Source organism: Microcaecilia unicolor, chromosome 7 (assembly GCF_901765095.1).
Source record: "Microcaecilia unicolor chromosome 7, aMicUni1.1, whole genome shotgun sequence".
In the NCBI taxonomy this organism is placed as follows: domain Eukaryota; kingdom Metazoa; phylum Chordata; class Amphibia; order Gymnophiona; family Siphonopidae; genus Microcaecilia; species Microcaecilia unicolor.
Genome location: NC_044037.1, coordinates 198,977,764 through 199,000,432, shown reverse-complemented (window position 1 = coordinate 199,000,432; position 22,669 = coordinate 198,977,764). Strand labels below are relative to the sequence as shown.

The 22,669-nt window shown below is 43.1% G+C and overlaps 1 protein-coding gene across 6 annotated transcripts in view; it reads right to left on the bottom strand.

Annotated features, from left to right (window-relative positions):
• The window catches only part of ANKRD44 (ankyrin repeat domain 44), a 477,800-nt gene that overhangs the window by 227,241 nt on the left and 227,890 nt on the right, over window positions 1-22,669 (bottom strand). For all 6 annotated transcript variants that reach the window (XM_030208682.1, XM_030208683.1, XM_030208686.1 and 3 more), the window contains exon 3: window positions 6,074-6,152. In XM_030208682.1, coding sequence (XP_030064542.1) covers window positions 6,074-6,152 — 79 coding nt within the window. The remainder of the gene's footprint in view (window positions 1-6,073; window positions 6,153-22,669) is intronic.

Genomic DNA, 22,669 nt, shown 5'->3' with positions numbered 1-22,669 from the left:
TTTTTGATTAGACTGGGAAATAAGATTCAAGGCACGGAAAGGCAGTTTCTGCTAGATCAACCAAGAGCTTTTGCCCCGTTACGTGCCCCCGCTATAAAGTTATGTAGGAAGCTGAGTTTGGTAGCTCGAAAGTGCATTATGCAATATTGGATTTCACCGGATGAGCCGGCCTACTGGCATTGGCGAAACCAGGTGCACCTTCTGGCTTCCTGGGAGGCCAGGGACTCAAAACAATCTCCCAAACGTAGAGCACAATTTATCCAGATCTGGATGCCGTACTTGCAAATTCTTAGCCCAAGAGGGCGCAGCTTGCTTCTTAATGCCTGATACAATTAATGGGAAGCGGAGGGGGCGTGCAGGTAGCCCGTAGCAGGAGACAGAATAGGAGCATTGGATGCTTGCTGGGGGGGGGGGGGGGGAACTGGGATCAAGTAGGGAGGTTTGGATTGATGGAGGCTTGTGTGATAAGGTGGAGGTCAAGGACTTGATGAGAAGTCAAATTGCAGAGTTCCATGGATGTGTTCTGATTTTTTTGGGGGTTAAAGAGGCAATCGGTTCGATAGCATCTGGGGCGAAAGGCTGGGGGGTTCCTAGCAAAAGGAGATAAGAGTGGGCAAAGTGGCAACTTATTTGGTTAAATTAGCATCCTCCAGCAACACAAGGGAATAGGGGTGGGGGGGAGGGGGGAGGAGGGCTGAATAATAATAACTTGACATTGTTGAAATAACAGGCGGTTTAAGCACTGTAAGTTTTAAATGTTTTGTTATACTGCACTTAAGATTGGCTGTATTATAATTAATCAGTTGTCAACAGTTGAACATTTAGTAGAAGGGGGAGGGTTAAATGTAAAAGCTTGATGACTAATAATAAGAATGTATGTCAGTGGTGTCCCGGTTAAACATGCTATTAATATGGTACAGTAAGTTGTATTGTTCAACTTGTCATCAATAAAAATCGTTGAAACATAAAATGACAACCTAACATCTGTTTAGTATAGAGCTGTTTGGTTTTGCAGATCAGCCAGCTTTGTATATATAACTTATTCCTACCTGTTTGATGCTGCTTTTGACTCCTAACTTGTCACTTGCTCGTAACCTTTATCTTGTCTTCCTCTCTTCAATAGTCCCTTTCCCTATGTGTCCTATCTGTCTGTCCTACCCTTATCCCTTATTTGTCCTGTCTGTCTGTCCTGATTTAGATTGTAAGCTCTTTTGAGCAGGAACTGTCTTTTCTTCATGTTCAATTGTGAAGCGCTGCGTACGACTGGTAGCGCTATAGAAATGATTTATAGTAGTAGTAGTAGTTATTGCCTTATCTATGATCTATAGCTATAGCCTGTGTCTTCTTGGCTTTCTCAGGGACAAGTTAGCAGACAGGTTTGCTTGGCTTAAAATAATGGGCCATAAACTTTAAAACCTTGGTTTGTTTCAAACAGACTCTGAATTAATACAGAGACACTCTCAGTGAAGGACAAGTATGAGTGATAAGTATTCGAGAGAGGGAGGTTGCAAAATTGGGAAAAATACCAAAGAAGCAGAATTATGGGAAGGTGAACTTAGAGGTCAGAGTTGAAGAATACCAGATAAGTATGAGAGAAAATATAAGGCATTAAGTGTGATTGGACAAAATTAAGCTTCAGTAGTCTGGCTAAGCACATCTTGTACCAGTCAGATTCTGAGAGCTTCCAAAGGAAACAGAGAGAGAGATTTTATTTTTCTTATACTGAAATTTAGACTGATACAAATAAGAATTCAATTTACTGTAACATTGGTATAAAAGAATATTTTATTGTAACCATTTATTTACTCTAATAAATTTTAGCATCATTATAAAAAGTAAAAACTGAACTCTGGAGTGTTTTTCCTTTGCCAGAAGGGCTTTCTTTCAGTCTCTTCTGAAGTTGTTCAGCTCCCCCCACTCCCCACTTAGAGGCAAGAGGGGGGGCTATACACATCACACTTCTATAAGTATTATATTCTGATTGTCCACCTCAATCTTGGAGGGTACAGTCTAATTTGAGGCCTGTTGGACTATCAAAAAGCTCAGTCTTTCTTAAATTAAAGGCTACCCCATGAGCCTGCAACCAGACACAGATGTTGTACAATCTGCATTAGGATAATTTGAATGTCTGTTTCTATCACTACAAGCAAAATAATACATCCTATAATAACTGGTTGAGGCTCACTTTTTCACTGCTGCCTTTGGCTCCTAGCCGCTACTCATTTGCCCTCCTCCTCCTCTATTCCTCTTTACCCTGTAATTCCCTTGCCTGCAATGTCTTGTCTGTCTGTTTTACCTAGATTGTAAGCTCTTTGAGCAGGGACTGTCTCTCTATGTCAAATGTTCAGCGCTGCGTGCGTCTGGTAGCGCTATATAAATGCTAGTAGTAGTAGTAGTAGTATTGCAGCTCATCCTGTTACAAGTTATAACCTTGGTCAGCGACTCCAGAAATTTATTTTGCTGCCTATTTCTGAAAAAGTTGTTTATGATACTTTATTTGATTAATGCTTTATCAGTTAGATCTGAACATGAAATTACGTATGATCTTCTTATTACTGATACCCCTGAAATTTTCTGTATTATGGAAACCTGGATTCTTGAAAGTAATGTATTGGTTATGTTAGTTATATCCTCTTAGCTATAATAATGATTATTATCCTCGACTCCATAAAACTTAAAATATCCATCACAAAAACTTAGAAGAGGGAACATATTCCACTTTGACATGCTCCTCAGCTAAGTGCTTGCTTAAAAAACACTGATCTGGTACCAATACTCCTGCAAGAATTCTGCACACACACAACAAAAATTGCAAATTCTGCAAGTTTATTAGTCATAATTTAACCAATATTGCAGCCCCCTCCCCCCATAGCAGCCACCTTTTTTACAGTCCCCTCCCCCCCCCCCCCACAGCAGCCACCCTTTTTATTTTATTTTTTACAGCCCATTTCACACATATAGCATTCACCTCACACATATAGCATTTTTACAGCTCCCTCCCTCCCTCCCCCAACCCACATTTTTATTCAGCTGCCCCTGCATTCACCTGTGAGGCAGGAGGAGGAGCTGCATGGGAGTACCTCTTCGGGGCAGGAAAGAACCTCACTCTTTCCTGTCCGCTGCTCTGGGTCAGTGCCGCTGCTTTTTCCAAATGGCTGCCAAGACTTCCTGTGGCAGTCTCACAAGATTACTGCTTGAAGTCTCGGTGGCCATTTTGAAAAAATGGCCGCACTGGCCCAGAGCACTGGCAGCAGGCAGGAAAGATTGGGGTTCTTTCCTGTTCCGGATGAGGCCTCTAGACCACCAGTGCACACTCAGGTAGGCTTGGGGGGGCAGTGGGGCAAAGGCTCAGGGGGGCAGGCACAGCAGGACAAAGACTTGGGGGGGGGGGGGGCGCAGCGGCAAGATGACCAAGGCACTGGGGAGCCAAGCGAGCTTTTACTGGTCAGCACAGATTCTGCACAAACATGAGGAATTCTGCACTCTACAATCATGCAGAATTCCAGCAGGAGTAACCATTGTCACACTGTGCTGCTAGATGCAGGGCCAGGTAAAGGAGACCAACACTTCCACAAGGGAAACCAGACTAACAAAAAGAGGTGGAACATCCCCCCCCCAAAAAAAAAAACAAGTCACAAGATGACCAAAACAATTCAAAGATTTATCCTCCAATGTTAAAAACAGGATGCATTGTACGATATGACCCAACACGAGCGTTGTTTCAGCTATGGAGCCTTCCTCGGGGGGGGGGGGGGGGGGGGGTCCTTTAAACCATGCAACTAGCACATAGAGAAAATCCTGAATGTGGGAAAACAGGATACGTATTGGCAAAAATCACAGAGAGGATAGCGTCTGAAATCCACAGACTGTGAATAAACCTTTGAACTGTTTTGGGTTTTTTGTTTTGTTTTTTTGGTTGGGGGGGATGGGAGAGAATCTTCCACCTCTTTTTGTTCTTCTGCTAGATGCAGGATCAATTTTCACTGAAGGCAAATGGTCCAGGCTGTACAGGTACAAAAAACATAAAATGCAGTGTAGAACAGGTTTCTCAACCCAGTCCTTGGGGAACCCCAAGCTAGTCTGGTTTCTAAGATATCCACAATGAATATGAATGAGATATATTTGTATGCAGCCTCCACTGTATACAAATTTATCTCTGCATATTCATATTTATTTTATTTAAAATATTTATATCCCGCACTATCTACAATTCTAGATTTCCCCAAGGACTGGGTTGAGAAACCCTGGTGTAGGATATAAAATGAGCTATCAGTCTTCAACTAACCCTGTGCTTCAAAACCCCAAACAGGTGACATCAACACACTGAACCACCTGATGAAGGACCACTCTTCCCTCTTCCAGAGCTCTGCAACCATGGATCCTGAACTTAGCCACTAGGCATCGCTTTAATCATGATCCCTCCCCCTGAATGCTGCTTCCACAGGCTAACTCAATTAGCAAATCTTGGACTGAACCACAAACTTTCTACTTGGCAATCCATAGCACTCACCATATGAATAATTGGGATTGTATGAAATAAACAGGCATTTTTTAAAAACTATGTTCTGTCTCCGGTCACCTTTAAAAGACTTCAAGAACGTACTTCTCTGATGATATACCCAAAACTACTACAAGTTCAAACAATTAACACTGATATTCCCAGCTGCGATGTCCACATTACAGCAAATGTTTTATAGGGGAGGGGGAACCTTACTTTTATCCTTAGCTCTTTTTCATGTAGAAGCAAACGCACCAAGATGTTAAGTCAGATAACACTGTGGGTGTTTATATTAATAAGAGAGAGGGGTGACTGCATTTACATTAACAATAAAATAGCACTGTTATACCTAGAAAATGGGTATTTTTAAGACCAGTAAGACATGATTACATAGATGTGCTTCATTTGGTTTGGTCTAAAGTATTTTATGCAAGAACAGTAGACTTTTTTTTTTATTTTGAGCATAACACAATATACATAAATACCAATAATGACAACTAAATCCAGAGCTTCATATATATATAGTATCTAGCAAGGATGTAGAAGTTCAGGCCTCAAGTGCTACAAACAGGCCTGGGTTTTCTGGATATCCCTAATGATCACTGGTCATGCATTTGAAATGCTGCCTATTTATGGCACAACCAAAGTGGTGTACATATTATATACAAGTACTTTCTCAGTACCTAGTGTGCTCACAATTTAAGTTTTTTGTACCTGGGACAATGGAGGGTTAAATGACTTGTGCAGGGTCACAATGGGCCACAGTAGGAATTGATCACAGTTTCCCTGGTTCTCAGCCCACTGAACTAACTATTAGGCTACTCCAGATTTTCAGGATATCCCTAATGGGAAGCACCAAAGACCAACTGTAAAAGGTCTTCACCGTAAAGATGAAAACTTCAGAGGTGCCATCAGAGGTCATTTCTTTGTCTGACTGTGATACTTCTTACATGATGTGAGTTTACTTTGTTATCAATTTCTTTCTTTCCTTCCTATTTTATGATCAATGTTCTTTTCTATTAACTTTGCATGCCATTTTACATTGCTTTCAGGAAAGGCAATGGAGCAAACACAATCGTTTTTACATTTTGTTTATTGATATGTTTGTTTGTTTTGAATATTTTATGTTCTTATTAGAATCTGCTAATAATAAGGGAAGTTCATCTAGATTGATGGAACATTTCTATACGTAAACAAACAAACAAACAAACAGGAAGCTTTATTTAAATGACAGAAAGGGGATGAGATTTGATATACTGCCTTTCTGTAGTTGCATTCAAAGTGGTTTACATATTATATACAGGTACTTATTTTCTACCTGGAGCAAAGGTACAAAATAAGTACCCTTGTAACTCTGGGAAAGTCACAAGGAGCTGCAGCAGGAATTGAACCTGGTTCCCAAGATTCACAGGCTACTGCACTCATCATTAGGCTACTTTGCCACTCCAAAGAAACCTGAAATGCCCTGAAACCGAAAGCCTGCCAATTAAACCGTGTTTCCAAACAAAAAGCAAATCTCAATTAATTCAACTTTTAACCTTATTAAAGCAACAAAATGCCATATACCATAATTACCTGATAGAATGAGGAGTTCAATGATCTCTGCATCTCCCAAGAAAGCGCCGGCATGAAGAGGGGTGCGTTTCTCACTGTCCTGCAAAACACAAGGCAGTGTTCACAAGCAATACATATACACACAAAGCATCTGTACATGACAGAAGAGAGAAAGGCAGCAGTATGACCCAAACTTTACTATTACACTATAATGAGATCTGGAAGGCATTCTGTACCTAAAATAAATCAGTCCAGTTGCATTATATCATCACAAAAACATCACAGAGCATTTAAAACATTTCCAAAGACCCAGGGGTCCTTTTACAAAGGCGTGCTAGCATTTTTTGTGTGCGCTAAATGCTAGAGACACCAATAGGAATATATGGGTGTCTCTAACATTTAGCGCACGCTTATTTTTAGCACGCCTTTGTAAAATGACCCCTCAGTAAGTTACTCTCTTCTACCTGTTGATATCCACAATGTTCAATGGCATCGTTTAAAGAACAATGGATAAGAATATTTTGGCTACTAACCAAAGTGAGGGCAATGCATGGCCATGTGGGAGGGCAGGTTGGCTGGCTGGCTACCTAGCCAGTTAGTTTAGGGAGGGCTGGCAAAATGAAGAGTGGTTTACTGGCCAAAAGGGGTGGCTGGGAAACAAAATCTGTCTGGTAGGAGTAGCTAGCTATATAGGGCAGAGTGTCTGGCAATTGGGGTGTGATGGAGAGTGACGGAGAGAACTGGAATAGTACAGTGAGGGTTGAGACTGATAGGGATAAAGAGGAATATGACAGAGAGAGAGAGACTGAGTGTGGACAGAGTGGGAGATTGAAAGAGAGAGACTAAAAGGAAATGAAGATGCTGACTTTTTGCTTTTACCAGCCCCATGCAATAGTACATTAAGGGCTCAGCTCTACTAAGCTTTCTTTCCCTTCAGTAGAGAATGGGAAAACACCCTTAGTGAATCAAGTTCTATAGGAGATGTAGCACATCTCAGAGAACATCTCCCCCCCAACCCTGGCTCTTCAACTTTGCTGGAGAGAACAGGAGTGCTGGGAGAGAGGGAGGAGGGATGGGGACTGAGGTACTGGCTAAGACAGTCAAAGAAAATTTACCAAGGCCAGGTCTAAAAGAATAAAATACTTGTATCCAAATAGTTACTGAGTGAGCAGGTCTGCGGTCTGCCCCCTTCATTTGTGAATTTGTATTTTATTTATTTATTTAGTTAGTTGTTACATTTGTATTTATACTGTCTAGAAAGGAACCCTCAATAAAATTTCATTTCACAAGTACGGTAATTTTGAGAGGGGGATGGGGATGGCTGCAGTTGAGAGATGTTGAAAGTACAGTTTGACAAAAATGATGTAATTTTGCATTGCCTCAGTTCTAATGTGGATATCTAGGAGATTTTATTAACTGTTTAACCATGGGTTTCTATGTCTGCCATAAAATAGTTGTAAAAACCCAATAGGGACATGTTTTTATCACTGCCTCCTGGAAAAGGATGGCAATGCTTCAACTTGGAAAAATTCAATCTTTCATTGAAAGATGTAATTTTTTCCTCTTGTTGTATGTACAAATTGATTAAAAAAAAAAGGGAAGGAGCAGCCCAATGGCTCAGCATGCACTGCAGTGCAGGACAGCTGGATTTCATTACAGAGCCTGACTTCTGCTCTTTGGGCTGGCTGTGGCTAGGGTTAATGTAGAGGTCAGTGTACACAAAATCTGTGATAATGAGGTAGGGATGCAGAATGTCCTCTTAATGTTTGGAGGGGGTGTGGTGGTGTATACTGCTCACCACCACATCATTTCAGCTACTTGTGACTCCTCCCAAGGGTATCCTCTCCACACCAGTACCCATGGGCGTAGACTGGGGGGGGGGGGCGAAGGGGGGCAATGCCCCCCCAAACGCAGGGCCGGCAACAGGCAGCTCTCCCTTCACCCCACCCTCTCCCCGTTCCTTCTCCCCCCCCCCCCCCCCCCGTGAGCCGGCTCTCCTCCCTCCCTCCGTATCCGTCCCTCACCGACCTGATCTTCGAATCCTTTCAGTGTTGCCAGGTGGAAAATTTTTTTCCCACCCAAACGAGCCCAAATCCAGCCCAAAACCCGCCCAAACTCAAACCCCGCCGCTGACACCCCCACCCCCGTGTCATCACCCCCGCCGTCATCAACCCCGCCCCCGCCGTCACCGGCCCCGCCCAACACGTCATTAACCCCGCCCAAAACGTCACTAACCCTGCCCCCCGCGGCCGAAAAAACCGCCCGAAAAACCGCGGAAAAGAAAAAAAAGAAGCCCAAAAAACCGCGACCCGCCGCGGGCAAAAATTTCCCACGGCAGGTCGCGGAAAACCGCCCAATTGGGCCGTAAAACCGCCCACCTGGCAACACTGAATCCTTTGCCTGCCCGCTAGGCGCTAGCGCTCTCTCCCCTGCTGGTTCGCGCTTTAAAAATGGCCGCCGAGACTTTCAGAGGCGGCCTCGCGAGAAGTCTCGGCGGCCATTTTGAAGCCTGAACCGGCAGTGGAGAGTCAGCGCTAGCGGGCCGGTGAAAAATTCGAAGATCGTTGGTGAGGGACGGATCCGGAGGGAGGGAGGAGAACTGGCTCGCTGGGGGGGGGGGGGAGAAGGAACGGGGAGAGGGCGGAATGAAGGAAGGGGAGAGGAGGGTCACTGCTGGACTAAGTGGATGGAGGGCAGGGGAAAGGAGGGCCACTGGGCATGGGGGCAGGGGAGAGGAGGGTCACTACTGGACTAAGTGGATGGAGGGCAGGGGAAAGGAGGGCCACTGGATATGGGGGCAGGGGAGAGGAGGGTCACTGCTGGACTGAGTGGATGGAGGGCAGGGGAAAGGAGGGCCACTGGGCATGGGGGCAGGGGAGAGGAGGGTCACTGCTGGACTGAGTGGATAGAGGGCAGGGGAAAGGAGGGCCACTGGGTATGGGGGCAGGGGAGAGGAGGGTCACTGCTGGACTGAGTGGATGGAGGGCAGGGGAAAGGAGGGCCACTGGGCATGGGGGCAGGGGAGAGGAGGGTCACTACTGGACTGAGTGGATGGAGGGCAGGGGAAAAGAGGGCCACTGGGTATGGGGGCAGGGGAGAGGAGGGTCACTGCTGGACTGGGTGGATGGAGGGCAGGGGAAAGGAGGGCCACTGGGCATGGGGGCAGGGGAGAGGAGGGTCACTACTGGACTAAGTGGATGGAGGGCAGGGGAAAGGAGGGCCACTGGGCATGGGGGCAGGGGAGAGGAGGGTCACTACTGGACTAAGTGGATGGAGGGCAGGGGAAAGGAGGGCCACTGGGCATGGGGGCAGGGGAGAGGAGGGTCACTGCTGGACTGAGTGGATGGAGGGCAGGGGAAAGGAGGGCCACTGGGCATGGGGGCAGGGGAGAGGAGGGTCACTACTGGACTGAGTGGATGGAGGGCAGGGGAAAGGAGGGCCACTGGGTATGGGGACGGGAGAGGAGGGTCACTGTTGGACTGGGTGGATGGAGGGCAGGGGAGAGAAAAGAAATGCTGGACATGGATGGAGGGGAGGAAAGAGTGAGGAAGGAGATGAGATGAGGGAAAAGGAAGAGAGGAGAAAAACTGCACATGGATGAAGAAAATAGGCAGAAGCTGAGGACCAGAAATGAAGAAGAAAGGAAGAAAGAAATAAATGGAAAGGAAGCCCTGGAAACGGAGTTAAGAGGACAGATAGCAGCAGAATCAGATACTGCACCAGCATGATCAGAAAAACAGTCACCAGACAACAAAGGTAGAAAAAAATCATTTTATTTTCATTATAGTGTTTGCAATATGTTCACTTTGAGAATCAGGTGCTCAACATTAAAAGTTTATATTTACTTATTTATACCCCCCCCCCCCCAGGCTCTCTCCCCGGCTATAGCCAGCTCTGCAATTTGGGGGGGCGCAGAGGGGGACTGGGGGGAGAGAGCCTGTTGTGAAACATTTGCCAGCACACCACTGCCTGTCGCCAAACCCGCTGCCTCTCTGATTCAGTGGCTATCCATTGGCAAACGAACACTGGTTATTCCCAAAAAAGCCAGCTCTTGCTCCCTTCCTTCCTCCATATTAGCATAATTTGTATATACATATATGCAAATGAATATGCTAATATGCCCCGCCCCTTCCTTTGCCCCCCCAAATGAAACAGTCAAACTACGCCTATGCCAGTACCTCTTCATTTTTATTGCAAAGGGGGGGGGGGGGTTACTACTGTTCAAATAACTTGGGTCTCCACTATATGCAGTTTCTACCTTCCCCCTCCCTCACTTCCTGGTGTGCTCTTTCTGCCATAGTTACGCCACCAGAAACTCAAGCACTATATTTTTCCTCCTTCCTTCTCTCTTTCTGTTCTGAGCTTCCATCGCCTTCTTCCCTTACTACTTCTCCTCACTCCTCCTCAGATTTGTTTTGGTTTTTTTTAATATATCTGTAACACCTCCTTGTAAGCATTACTAGGTCCAGGGCTAACCTGACTGGAGTCCCCTCAAGCAGGCTCTTTTGGGCCCTGGGATAGTTAGCACCTGGTACCTCCACCTGAAGAAGGCATTATCAGGTGAGATATCCCGCCTTCCCCACAGGAAATTCATAAAAGACCACTGTGAACAAGGTGGCTGAAATGTTACTTTATTAAACTATTTACAACTTGTACTATATGAAAGTATTAAGACATTTGCTTATGAGAAGTAAGCAATCTGAGTGAATGGAGTTCAATAAACAAACTACTAAACAACCTTTGACTGGGTTTAAAGAGCACTATTTAATCTCCTTGCCAATGTGGCAACTTTAATGAAGGACCAGTTAGATTATTTACCCTTTTTATTGGAATGACAGTATTACCCATGTCCTCTTTGCTCCTTCACTGAGTATTGTATTGTCAGGTAGGCCTGAGCTTGGCTTGAGTCTCCAATGAGACAAACATGTCTGAAATTTCAACTAGAGAGGCCTTTGTAAGATGTGCTGAAGAAACCAGACATGAGTGGGTGCTGATAACAGAGCTGTATGTGTGTTCCAGACATGATATGATGAGACTTGGAAACAACATATGACACTTGGCTATCTAAATGGGCATAGGCAAATAGAAGGAAAGTTGATCAATAAGTATATTTGTGCAGCTGGGAAATGTGATGAGAAGCCCAAAGCCTGTCCAATGACACAGGACATGTATTCTATATTTGGGCAATATCCTGTAAGCTATCATTATGTACAAGCCAATAGGCCAAGGCAATAGGTATTGCAGCTGTGAATTACATGAGAGTTGTTTATGTATTACTATGTTATGTGTTGCAGCTGGTGTCACATGATAGCTATTTATGTCTCTCTGTATATCACGACGGTTGTTTGTTCACCTCTATAAAAGAAGAGAAAAAAAAGTCCTGATGGGTGGGAGACCCCCTAGCGTGAGTAAGAAGTTAATCAGGACAGGGACTCCTTCTAACCCGTGCTGTGTATTATAGGCTGCTTAACACATTTTACCGATATCCTTGGAAGAGACAATAAAGAATGCAGTTGCTGCTAACTGCGCAGTGTGGTCTGAAAATTTTGTAATCCCTCATGAGGTTGAGTTGTGAGTACGTGTACGGTAGGGTGTGCTGGCTCAGACCTGCCCATACAGTCCCTACGGCCAGGCCCCAGGCAGTTGAGCTCCACCCGCCTGGCCCGCTCGGGTTCTCACCATCCTCTGTGTGCCTGCAGTGCTTACTGCTTGCTTGCTTCTTCTTTCTTCGCCCCTCGCCCGCCTCGACTGGGCTCTCGCCCTCAGCTCATGAGTCACGCCGCAGCAGCCAGTCAGCCTTCTTTGGGCGCTCACTCCCATCCCGTGTACTGTTCCGCATAGGCGGGAACGCGCGGGGAAGGCAAGAAGAAGGAGACTGAGAGTCTGATGTACCCAAGTTTGCTCCCTTTTGACTAGCCAGGTCAGTATTGGAATGCAAATCACTTTTGCCTGCTGATAAATTCAGACTAAGACCATCTGACTTTCCTAGTTCAAGTCCTATGTGAGGGAAGGAGGACTGGAATCATGACGGTAGGACAAATTATGGAGAGAAATGGGAAGGGAAGGCTCAACAACGCTCAAGGCTGGTTATCAGTGGTTGTCTGAGGTGTTCCCACTTCCTTCCCAGACCCTAATAAGGAAATTGTGACACGCAGCGCACGTTGGATTTCAGGAGCGGTAGCTCAGGTAGGTGCTGACACTGAAGGTTTAAGTCAAAATAAAAAAATAAATATTTTGTTTCATGCAGATCTCTTTTGTTTAAACATAGCTAAATGGGCTATAAGCCCCTAATGCTTTGGTTTTCCTATATTTTGTTTGTGATGACTTATACTATGCCAAAATTGAAATTTGAAAACTGTTATCTCTATCTGGTCATTAATAAAAGGAGCTCATTGTGAATTTCCAGTTTTCCACCCTAAAAGGATGTTTTGTGACTGTACATGAGAATTGTGATATGATCCCATGTTTCATATTTGTTGACGGTCTGTGATGTTGTCCGTTTGGGTGGTATATGGTGTATTAGGGTCTGCCCAGTGTAATAATTATGGTACAGTAAGGTTCTGAGTGTGTTTTTGCACAAGTTTGTGTATAGTGTTTTGCAGTGGAGAGATTGTATGTTGGCCTTACTGAGGTGGCACCAAAACATCAGAAAGGGTGTAGAGCCTAAATCATGACACACTACCTCTTGAAGGATCTACATATGGTCGTTAATAAAAGGAGCTCATTGTGGTCGGTCACGTGACGTCATGAGCTGAGCTAGCAGCGTGGTGCCTCAGCTCCAAGACCCTCATCCCGTAAACAGCCTAATACACCAGGGAGAAGTCCTTCAAAATTCGCTGAGTTAATTAGTAACAGCGTATGGAAAAATACATCACGAAATCGCCAACAGCAATGACCCAGCGGCTGGCCAATAAAGGAAAAAACAAGGCGAGCAGCGCAGAGGGCAAGATGGCGGAGGTAGGCCTCGAAGCGGCGGTGCCGAGTTTCACGGAGCAGCAGCTCTCCCAGTTGACCGGCGCAATTACGAGCGCTTGGGCTCTGAAATGGACAGCGCTAAATGATAAATTAGATAATCTACAAATGGCAATGGACGGTCTGGGCACTCGAACAAGTGACTTAGAAACGCGAGTCTCCGCAATCGAAGACGATACACGCAGCTGTGGACCCGATTTGCGAAATTTACAGCAACAGCTGAGAGAACAAGGGTTAAAAATCGAGGATTTGGAGAGCAGATCACGAAGGAACAATGTGCGCATTGTAGGGCTTACTGAACAATTGCCGGAGCGCAACCTAGAGCCATGGCTGGAGGCTTGGTTGACAAAGGAATTGGCCCTAACAGATTCGGCGGGGCCGTTGGTGATTGAGCGCGCACACCGCGTGGGAAGGAAGCTGGAGATAAATGCTAAGCCCAGGGTAGTAGTGGCAAAAATCTTAAACTACAAACATAAGCTTGAAATTCTCCAGGGCTTTAAGATACGGAGAGACTCATTGAAATATGGAGGACAGAATATACTGATCTTTCAGGATTACACCCAAGCAGTACAGGAGCAGAGAAGAAGATTCCATCCTATCTGTTCAAAGCTGGCAGCAAAAAAGATAAAGTTTGCTCTGCAATATCCCGCGAAACTACGGGTGCAAGTGCAAGATCGCTGGCAGACCTTTCAAACAGCAACAGAAGCAGAGAAAAAGCTTAATGAACACCACATGTTGGCAGAGTCCTGACTGTTAATAGGCCTCAATGGTGGAATTGAGAAAAGCTGTTTAATACCTGGTCTCTACTTGTTGCTGATGGAGAGCGGGGACTGGAGGGCGGCAAGGAGCACAGATACCAGCAGAGAGTTACAAAAAGAATCGGTTGGATTTGTTTGGAAAATTTTAGAGTTTTTGGGTTAACCACTGGTTTATATTAACTATTAGTTTTGATCTACTTTTAAGTGTCATAAGTGCGGAGCAGAACTTTATATTTAATCTGTTCAGGACTGGTGGATGAAGGGGAGGAAATTGCAACATCATGGCTGGCAAAATAATGAATGGAAAAATCAAGATAACTGGCAGCCCTCTTAAATGTTTGGGGCAGTAGAGAGTAAGCTTAATGTAAACAACATGCTGGTGGTGTGAAGCAATACATGTTCCTCTATGAGGGAACAGGAAAAAACTTCCCACCAACGGACTGGCCAGTTGCTGAAGAGATAAACTCGAGATTGGATGTTTGTAGAGTATATGATTATCATTAACAGTGCAATGCTAACGAGATGACATGTTCTAAATGGTTAAAATTGTTTACCGGGTTTACAAATGTATTGCACCTGTTGCTATGAAAGGGTTTAAGAAAATTTAATAATATTTAATAATATCTAAAGGTTATAGCATTGCAGGAGTTGAGAGATGGTGTCTGCCCGCCCTGATGTAGGTTCTTAGGGTGCCGGGGAGAACAGGAGAAATGTTAAAAATGTTTCTTTTGGCAAATACATATCTGTGGGAGTTCATTTGCAGAATATAATCTGCATAACAAGTGAAATGGAGTAGATGGTGAGAAAAGGTGTGGATCACTAATTTGGCTCAAGAAGAAGGAGGTATATCACCTAAGAATAGTATTGGCTGGTTAGGTGCGGGATGGGGGGGAGGCGTTAATAGTGACTAAGATCTCGCAGAGGGATAGTAGGGGAACGAAGGGGAGTTTGGGTGGGATGCTTCGGGGTGGGACGGGAAGGGGGTTGGGAGGGATGGTTAGAAAATGTGCGCCAGACAGGAAGAATAAGATTGAATTTTATGCAAAAGCAAATTATTATGAAGTGTGTGCTAGTGAGGATTTTGAGATCTTACATGGGGGGGACCGGAGGCTGGGCTGGTTCTTCCTGGACATGATGTTAAGTAAATGGGGTTAATTATTATTACCTGTAGGAAACATGGTTAAGATAACTACGTGGAACGTGGGGGGTATTCACTCCCCCATAAAAAGATCTAAAATACTGCAGTATTTACAACGTATTAAGGCAGATATTGTGTTTCTGCAGGAAACGCATCTGTCGGAGAATGAACATGCTAAATTAGCAAAATAGTGGGTGGGGGAGTGTGTGGCTTCATCGGCAGTGGGCCGCAAAAGAGGAGTGGCCATTTTAATCAGAAAAGGGGTGGCAATGCAAATTAATAACATCGTGAAAGACCCAGAAGGACGCTTTATTTTCTGCCAGGCGACAATAAACAGACAGCAGTTACTCCTGGGAAGTATATATGCCCCAAACCAGCTTGACCTAAAATTTTATAAGAACTTAGTAGCGATTTTATCTAAAGTAGAATCTATACCTTTGGTGTTAGGGGGAGATTTTAATATGGCTTGGAATCCTCAGTTGGACAAATCTAATCCCCCGTCAGGGCAAGGGCCAATGAAGGGGAGGGGACTGCCAGATTTCTGTTCAATACTTGACCTTATAGACGTATGGCGAGTCCTACATCCGTTAGAAAGGGAATATACGCATCAGTCTAGAGCGCATGAAACTCATTCCAGGATTGACTATTTGTTGGTCTCGCGAGAGAGTTTCTCGGATGTAATTGGAGCGGAGATTGGTCCCTGCATAATTTCAGATCATGCAGCGGTGTCGATGTCATGGAAAGTGGGGATTCAAGAGGGGAAGGGAAGAGGTTGGTCTTTTCCTAGTTATCTTTACAAAGATGAAAAATTCAGGGAGTTTCTTGTAAACAAGTGGAAGGACTATTCACACAATAATGAAGAGATGAAAGATAGGGTTACTTTATTCTGGGAGGCTGCAAAAGCGGTTTTGAGGGGGGACATAATAAGTTATGTTAGTCACCACAAGAAAGCCAGAGATAATGAAATTTTACGCTTGGAAAAACAATTATTTGGTTTACGAAAAAAATTTGGAGAACAACCTACTCACCAGATTAGACAAAACATTATAAATGTTCAGACTGCGTTGAATACTTTACTACAAGACAGGGCAGTTAAATCGCAGGCATATTATAAATTCCAACTTTATAAATATGGGAATAAGGGGGGCAAAATGCTGGCGAAGCTGATTAATTCCAAGAACATGTCCAGACATATACTAACCATTAGAGATGGAGGGGGTATACTGCGTCATGCAGATAAGGACATAAGAGATGTTTTTCAAAGGTTTTTCCAGCAATTATATAATCCAGGAGAGGAGAGTGGCCTTAGTGAAGCCCTTTATTTGGAAAATGTTTTGCTACCACACATAACGCAGGAAGAATGTAAGGTTATGAACGCTCCCATAAGTAGTGATGAGGTGAGCTGGGCCATAGGAAGTTGCAAGCTAGGTAAAGCTCCGGGCCCAGATGGCTTAAGGGCAGAATTTTACAAAATGTTGGGGGATTCCATAGTGCCATCTTTAACTGAGGCATTTAATTCTTGGGTGGAACACGGCCAACTACCAAAACACCTCAATTTAGCCCAGATAATAGTACTGCCTAAACCAAAGAGATCACACCCTGGTAACATCTTATAGGCCAATCTCGCTTCTTAACCAGGAAGTAAAGCTATTTGCAAAAATTTTGGCGAACCGGTTGGGACGAGTGCTTCCAGGCGTCATCCATGAGGCACAAGTGGGCTTTGTTCAGGGGAGGTCGGTAACACGGAACCTTAGATGTATTTTAGCCTCCCTAGAACGTTTAGAGAACACAGGTGACCCATCCATTATGATCAGTTTTGATGCCGAAAAGGCATTTGATCGGGTGGAATGGCCTTTTTTGTTTTCTACCCTAGAAAAATATGGATTTCAGGGGTGGTTTATGAGGGCGATAGCAGTTCTATATGAAGCGCCACAGGCTAAGCTGTGGGTGAATGGGATGCACTCTGAAGTATTTAACGTTCAGCGGGGTACTCGGCAGGGTTGCCCACTTTCACCCTTACTTTTTGTATTATATATGGATCCTATGATCCGCGATATTTACTCTTGTAGGACAATTAGTGGGGTGAAGTTTGGAGACCGAGAATTCAAAGTGGCAGCCTTTGCTGATGACCTGCTGGTGGTCCTTACTAACCCCCGGGAGTCACTGGGAGACTTGTTGGAAATATTTTCAGAATTTGGGGCATACTCAGGATTTAAAATTAATTATGACAAATCAGAAGCGTTGGCCATAACGGCAGAGACCCATAGATCATGGGTGGGACAATTTCCACTGCGATGGGTGGAGAACTCCTTTCGTTATCTGGGTATATTACTGACAACAAGGACAGTGGATTTACATAGAACTAACATACAGTGGTTGTTAGAGAAAACAAAACAGCAGTTGGAAGCTTGGAAGGCGTTAACACTGTCACTGTCAGGTCGACTGTGCATGGTACGCATGGTTATTCTCCCTAGATGGCTATATGCCATGCAAACATTGCCAATAAGACTATTACAGAAAGATATACGACTGTTTTATCGTTTGGTGACGAGGTTTTGTTGGGCATATAAAAAGGCAAAGATCCGGTTGCCCTTACTTTTGGGGGGGTGGAAGCAAGGTGGTATGGGATTGCCTAATATTAAATTATATAACATAGCATGTAATCTGAGACTAGTACGTGATTGGATTTGTTTCTCTGAATACCATACACCCCTGGGCATAGAAAGGGAATTGTTTAAACCTTCCCAACTGGTCTCGTTATTGCATGGGGATGGTGCATCATTGGCACAAATGGGAGGTAAATCTGTTCTTCTGGGACCTGTACGGGATGCATGGAGATTCTTGGGGAAACATCTGGGAGGGGATCCACAGGTGTCGGAACTCTTAACGATTAGAGGGAATCCTATGTTTGGACCCGGACAGGAAAACCCAGTATTTGTGCGGTGGGAAGCACAAGGCCTCAAGAACTTGGGAACAGTGGTAAGCCACACAGGAGAGCTTAGACTTTTAGACCATCTGATCCCTCAAGAGTCCATTCGGTGGGGTGACACCTTTGCACACTGTCAGTTGAAACACTATGTTCACTCTCTCAATAAGGCGGCACTTCAGTTTCGCTTGGGAGAGAGAATTTTAAACCTATTTGCCGAAGTCTCTAATGAGGCCCCCTCCATTTCCAATCTACAAAAGAAACTTTGGGCATTAGTGCCTGAAAAGGAGCTGGTTCAGCTTAAGAGACGTTGGGAGGTAGATGTAGGCCAAGACCTAACATCTTGGGATATTGCAGCGCATCTTAAGAATATTACACAATTAATTACTGGTGCAGGATATAGAGAGTGCGCATACAGAGTTATACACAGAGCATACTTTTCACAAGTCCAGCTATTCCGAGCAGGTGGAATAAAGACTCCCACTTGCTTGAAGTGCAACTTAGCTAACTCTTTATATCACGGGTTTTGGGGATGTCCGCTTATAAGATGCTTTTGGAAGAGGGTGGTGGCATTTCTTTCTCTCATGCTGCCGAAATGTGTACAGGGAACGCCTGCCCAGGTGGTGCTTGATTGTCCAGACACATTTAGAGGGCTTAGAGCGGGAGAAGCCTTGCTGTGTCGCAAGCTTTGCTTGATAGCAAGAAAGTGCATCTTGCAAAAATGGGCCTCACAGGACAAGCCAGAATACTGGCATTGGCGAAACCAAGTACATCAGGTAATTACTTGGGAAGCACAAGAGGCTAGAGGTTCTTATAAACGGAAACTCCGATTCCTTGGGATCTGGAACCCCTACTTGGCCAAGATAACACAACGGGGAAGAAGTCTAATCCTTAATAAATTATGATTAATATTATACTTAAGACTGGTGCACGGTGGGGAAAACATTGTATGGGTATATAGGGAGGGAGGAGGGGGTAGGGGAAGGGAGGGGGATATATGAGTTCAAATATAATACAAGTAACTTATGTTGTCAGGGTGATATACCAGCAGAATATACTGTGTATATGTGGTTTTGGTGTTAGTGGTTTTGTACTTTGCTGTTAATAGGTATATACTCTGTATCACCAGATGGCTTTTTGTTTCTTGGCGGAGTCAAGTCATCAATAACAATCGTTGAAATATAGAAAGTTAAACATAGAACACAGTTAGGGAGGGGGGGAAGGGGATAAAAGTTATAAATATTTGATGGCTGTACATAATGCAGTATTTTTGAAGTGTTGCTCCATTGAGTTCTGTTGAATTGCACTGAAGCCGCTATGTTACGGTGGATTTGTACTTTTCGATTTGTCATCAATAAAAACCATTGAAACATAAAAGGAGCTCATTGTGAACACTATCCACCCTAAAAGGGTGTTTTGTGGCTCTACATGAGAATTGTGATATTATGATCCCTTGTTTCATATTGTTGACGGTCTGCATTTTCCGTATGGTGGTATATTGGTGTATTAGGTCTGCTCAGTGTAATATTTATGGTACAGTAAAGTTATGAGTGTGTTTTTGGACAAAGTTGTGCATAGTGTTTTGCAGTTGAGCAATTGTGGTTAGTATATGCTTTGAGCAACTACTTTATTCTTTGACATATGATACCTATCTAATATCTAAATTTAATAAAAGGTATTAATTGTGATTATTTTATTTTTACTTATTTTTTTCTGTGTTGTCATACAATTATGGATATAAGCCCCGCCCCTAGCCCCACCCCTAACCCCACCCCCTTTAGCCTCCCCAAACAGTTGGGCCACCGACCGCCTATGAGTGTGTCCTAAAATGGCTGCAAACGACCCAAAATACAGTAGTTAGGCTTGTCCTCAAGGTATCGCATTTTGATAGAGCCACTTCATTATTATGTAAGCTGCACTGGCTGCCCACTAAAGCCAGATTATTTTTAAATTATGTGTTTTTGTCTTTCAAACATTATATAGCATAACACTAGATTACATGTAGCCCTTAATAACTATTCTCTTATATAATACAACCTCTGGTTCTAGGGACTATCTTAGACTTCATGTTCCAGATTGCAAGAGAGCGCACTTTAATTCGGTTCATTCTGCAGACTTTCAATACCAAGGTGCTAAGTGGTGGAACTCACTGCCAATGGCAATCAAGGGTCAGCCTGATTACTTGGTATATCGCAAAAGACTAAAAACTGTCCTCTTTGAGAGGTTTCTAGCCATTGATGGAGTATGTTAGATTGTAACTGGCCATTAATAGTTCTTATTTGTATCTTATTTGTGCTACTCTGCTCTTATTTGATATTTTGTTTATGGTATTGTAAGCCACATTGAACTCGAGTGTGTGCGGTATAATGTGGGATTATAAATGTCAAATTAAATAATTTATATAGTTAAAATTGTAGATGTGGTAAACAAAATTGATTTTTCCAGTCAAAGGGATCAAATTTGTGATAATGTGAAAGATGTTAAAGAATTCAAAAGTGTTGTAGCCCGTGATAAACTGGCTCTACATGGAAGCAAACAGAATTTTAATAGAGGACTCAACCCTCTGTGTATTGAACTTTCTGAAATCTCCTAGAATACTATCAACTGACCTTTGTAAGAGATATCTTATTGAAATTTTCCTCCGATTAATACTACTTACCTATTTCTTCAAAGGAATCCCAGGGGGAATTGGAAGGAAATGTAGGCCAAGAGGCCCAAATGGATTTTAAGAATATATCAACAATTTTGGAGAGTCTATTTCAGAAACTAGCCAAAGGGCTATTTTGTTGGTCTCCTATTTATTTAAACAAAATTTATACGCAACTTTGAGACTCTATTTTAGACATTCCCATGAAAAGTTTTGTGGGCAAAAGCTTTGGATATACCCTGATGTGACAAGAAATTTGGGAGCCACGTTTCTTTTAGCATATCCCTGTAAATGTATGGTTAGACTTGGGGGGAGGGGGAGTAAGTATGTATTTTTTGCCCAAGAGCAGTTGTGTACATTTCTAGATATGAAGAAAATTATTTAGGGTTTGTGACGTAGGTAATAGTTATGTATAAGATGGAAGTCTTGTGTTACTACTAATACCTAGCTTTAATTTGAATTATTTCTTTGAATCTCCCTTTATTTCTTTTCCCTCCCCCTCTTTCTACTAAATGTGGTCTAAGGAAGATTATTTGGTTTTTTGAATTTTGTAAATTATGCCTTTAATAATACTGATATCTGTATTGCTGGATAAGAGCAATCTTGTATTTAAATTTTGAAAAATTAATAAATATAATTTTTTTAAAAGTCTGTACAAAATACTCTAGCTTTCTGTATACAAGTATTAATTTCTCTTTTCATATGTATGAATAATGAATCAGGCAAAGCATTTGAGGACCATCAATTATTTTAACAAGTGCCATTAGATATTCAAATATACCCTAGGAATACATTTCATATTTCACCTGCCATGAGTGTCCCTATCATTTCACTGAATGTTAACATATGCTGTGGCTTGAATATGCATGTGTTCAATCTAGAGTAAAAGTGTGATCAACTTTATTTATTTATTGCGATTATTAATCACCTTTATGAAGAGATTCACCCAAGATTCACCTTAACCATGCCAGGATAACTATCACCCATTTGTTCATTAATCTTGTAGAGCAACTGATATGTATTCGTATGCTAGAATGTTAGGTGCTAGAAAACCCTAAATCGGTTAATCACCAGCTTAGACTTCACTGGTGAATATATGGTATAAGCAGCATAGAGACAATATATAAACCTTTTTTTCTAAATATATTTATTAGGAACCAAGAGGGCACAAAGTATAGAATACCTGATTATTATATACATGACAGAATCTTTAGCATAGCTAAAACATCCAATACAATGCAAAAAGGTATCACAATTATAAAACACAGCATCCAACTATGTGCCTGACAAGTCTTTAACATAGACTAACAAGAAAGAAGGAGAAAAAATAGTCAATCAATCACTCCCCTTGGTCCTAGTTTTTCACATATTTGCCTTCCTCATCCCACCAAGCATGCCCACCCATCCCCCCCCCCCAAATACACACACAAAACACACCACAGTTAACATCCGAAAGCGCCTTTTGCAGGAGACCTTATACAAGGACCATATTACTAGGCAGAGAGGCAAGCTGATGGGTTTGTTGTACAATGAGCAATGCAGCAAATGTAATATCTACCCAGATATTCATTCTTTTTTAGAGTGTAATAAACTTTTATATTAAAACAATTAATTCTCACTGATCCACACTATGAAAGCATACAGTTGTCACAAATGCCTTGTGGAAAAAGAAAACAATATTTGGTGAAAATTCACAAGGCAATATAAAACATTCAACTTCTGCAGAAGCAATGGTTAAAGTGGCTACAGAGAATTTATGGATGAGGGAAGAGAAATGGGACTTGATATACCACCTTTCTGTGGTATTTTGCAACTACATTCAAAGCGGTTTACATATATACAGGTACTTATTTTGTACCTGGGGCAATGGAAGGTTAAGTGACTTGCCCACAGTCACAAGGAGCTGCAGTGGGAATCGAACCCAGTTCTCCAGGATCAAAGTCTGCTGCACTAACCACTAGGCTACACCTCTGGGTCAATTAGCTCTGGATTCTCTATCTAGTTAAGTTAAAATGAAATTCACTCCTGCAATCAAGCTTGCTCTAGACCCTCCAGTTTTCTACAGGAATTTGTGCTTTTGGTTGTTTACATGGCAGGAGAAGCAAGAAAAAGGGAAAGAGCAGCTATAATACAACACAATATTTATTTATTTGGATTTTACTCACACCGTTTTCAA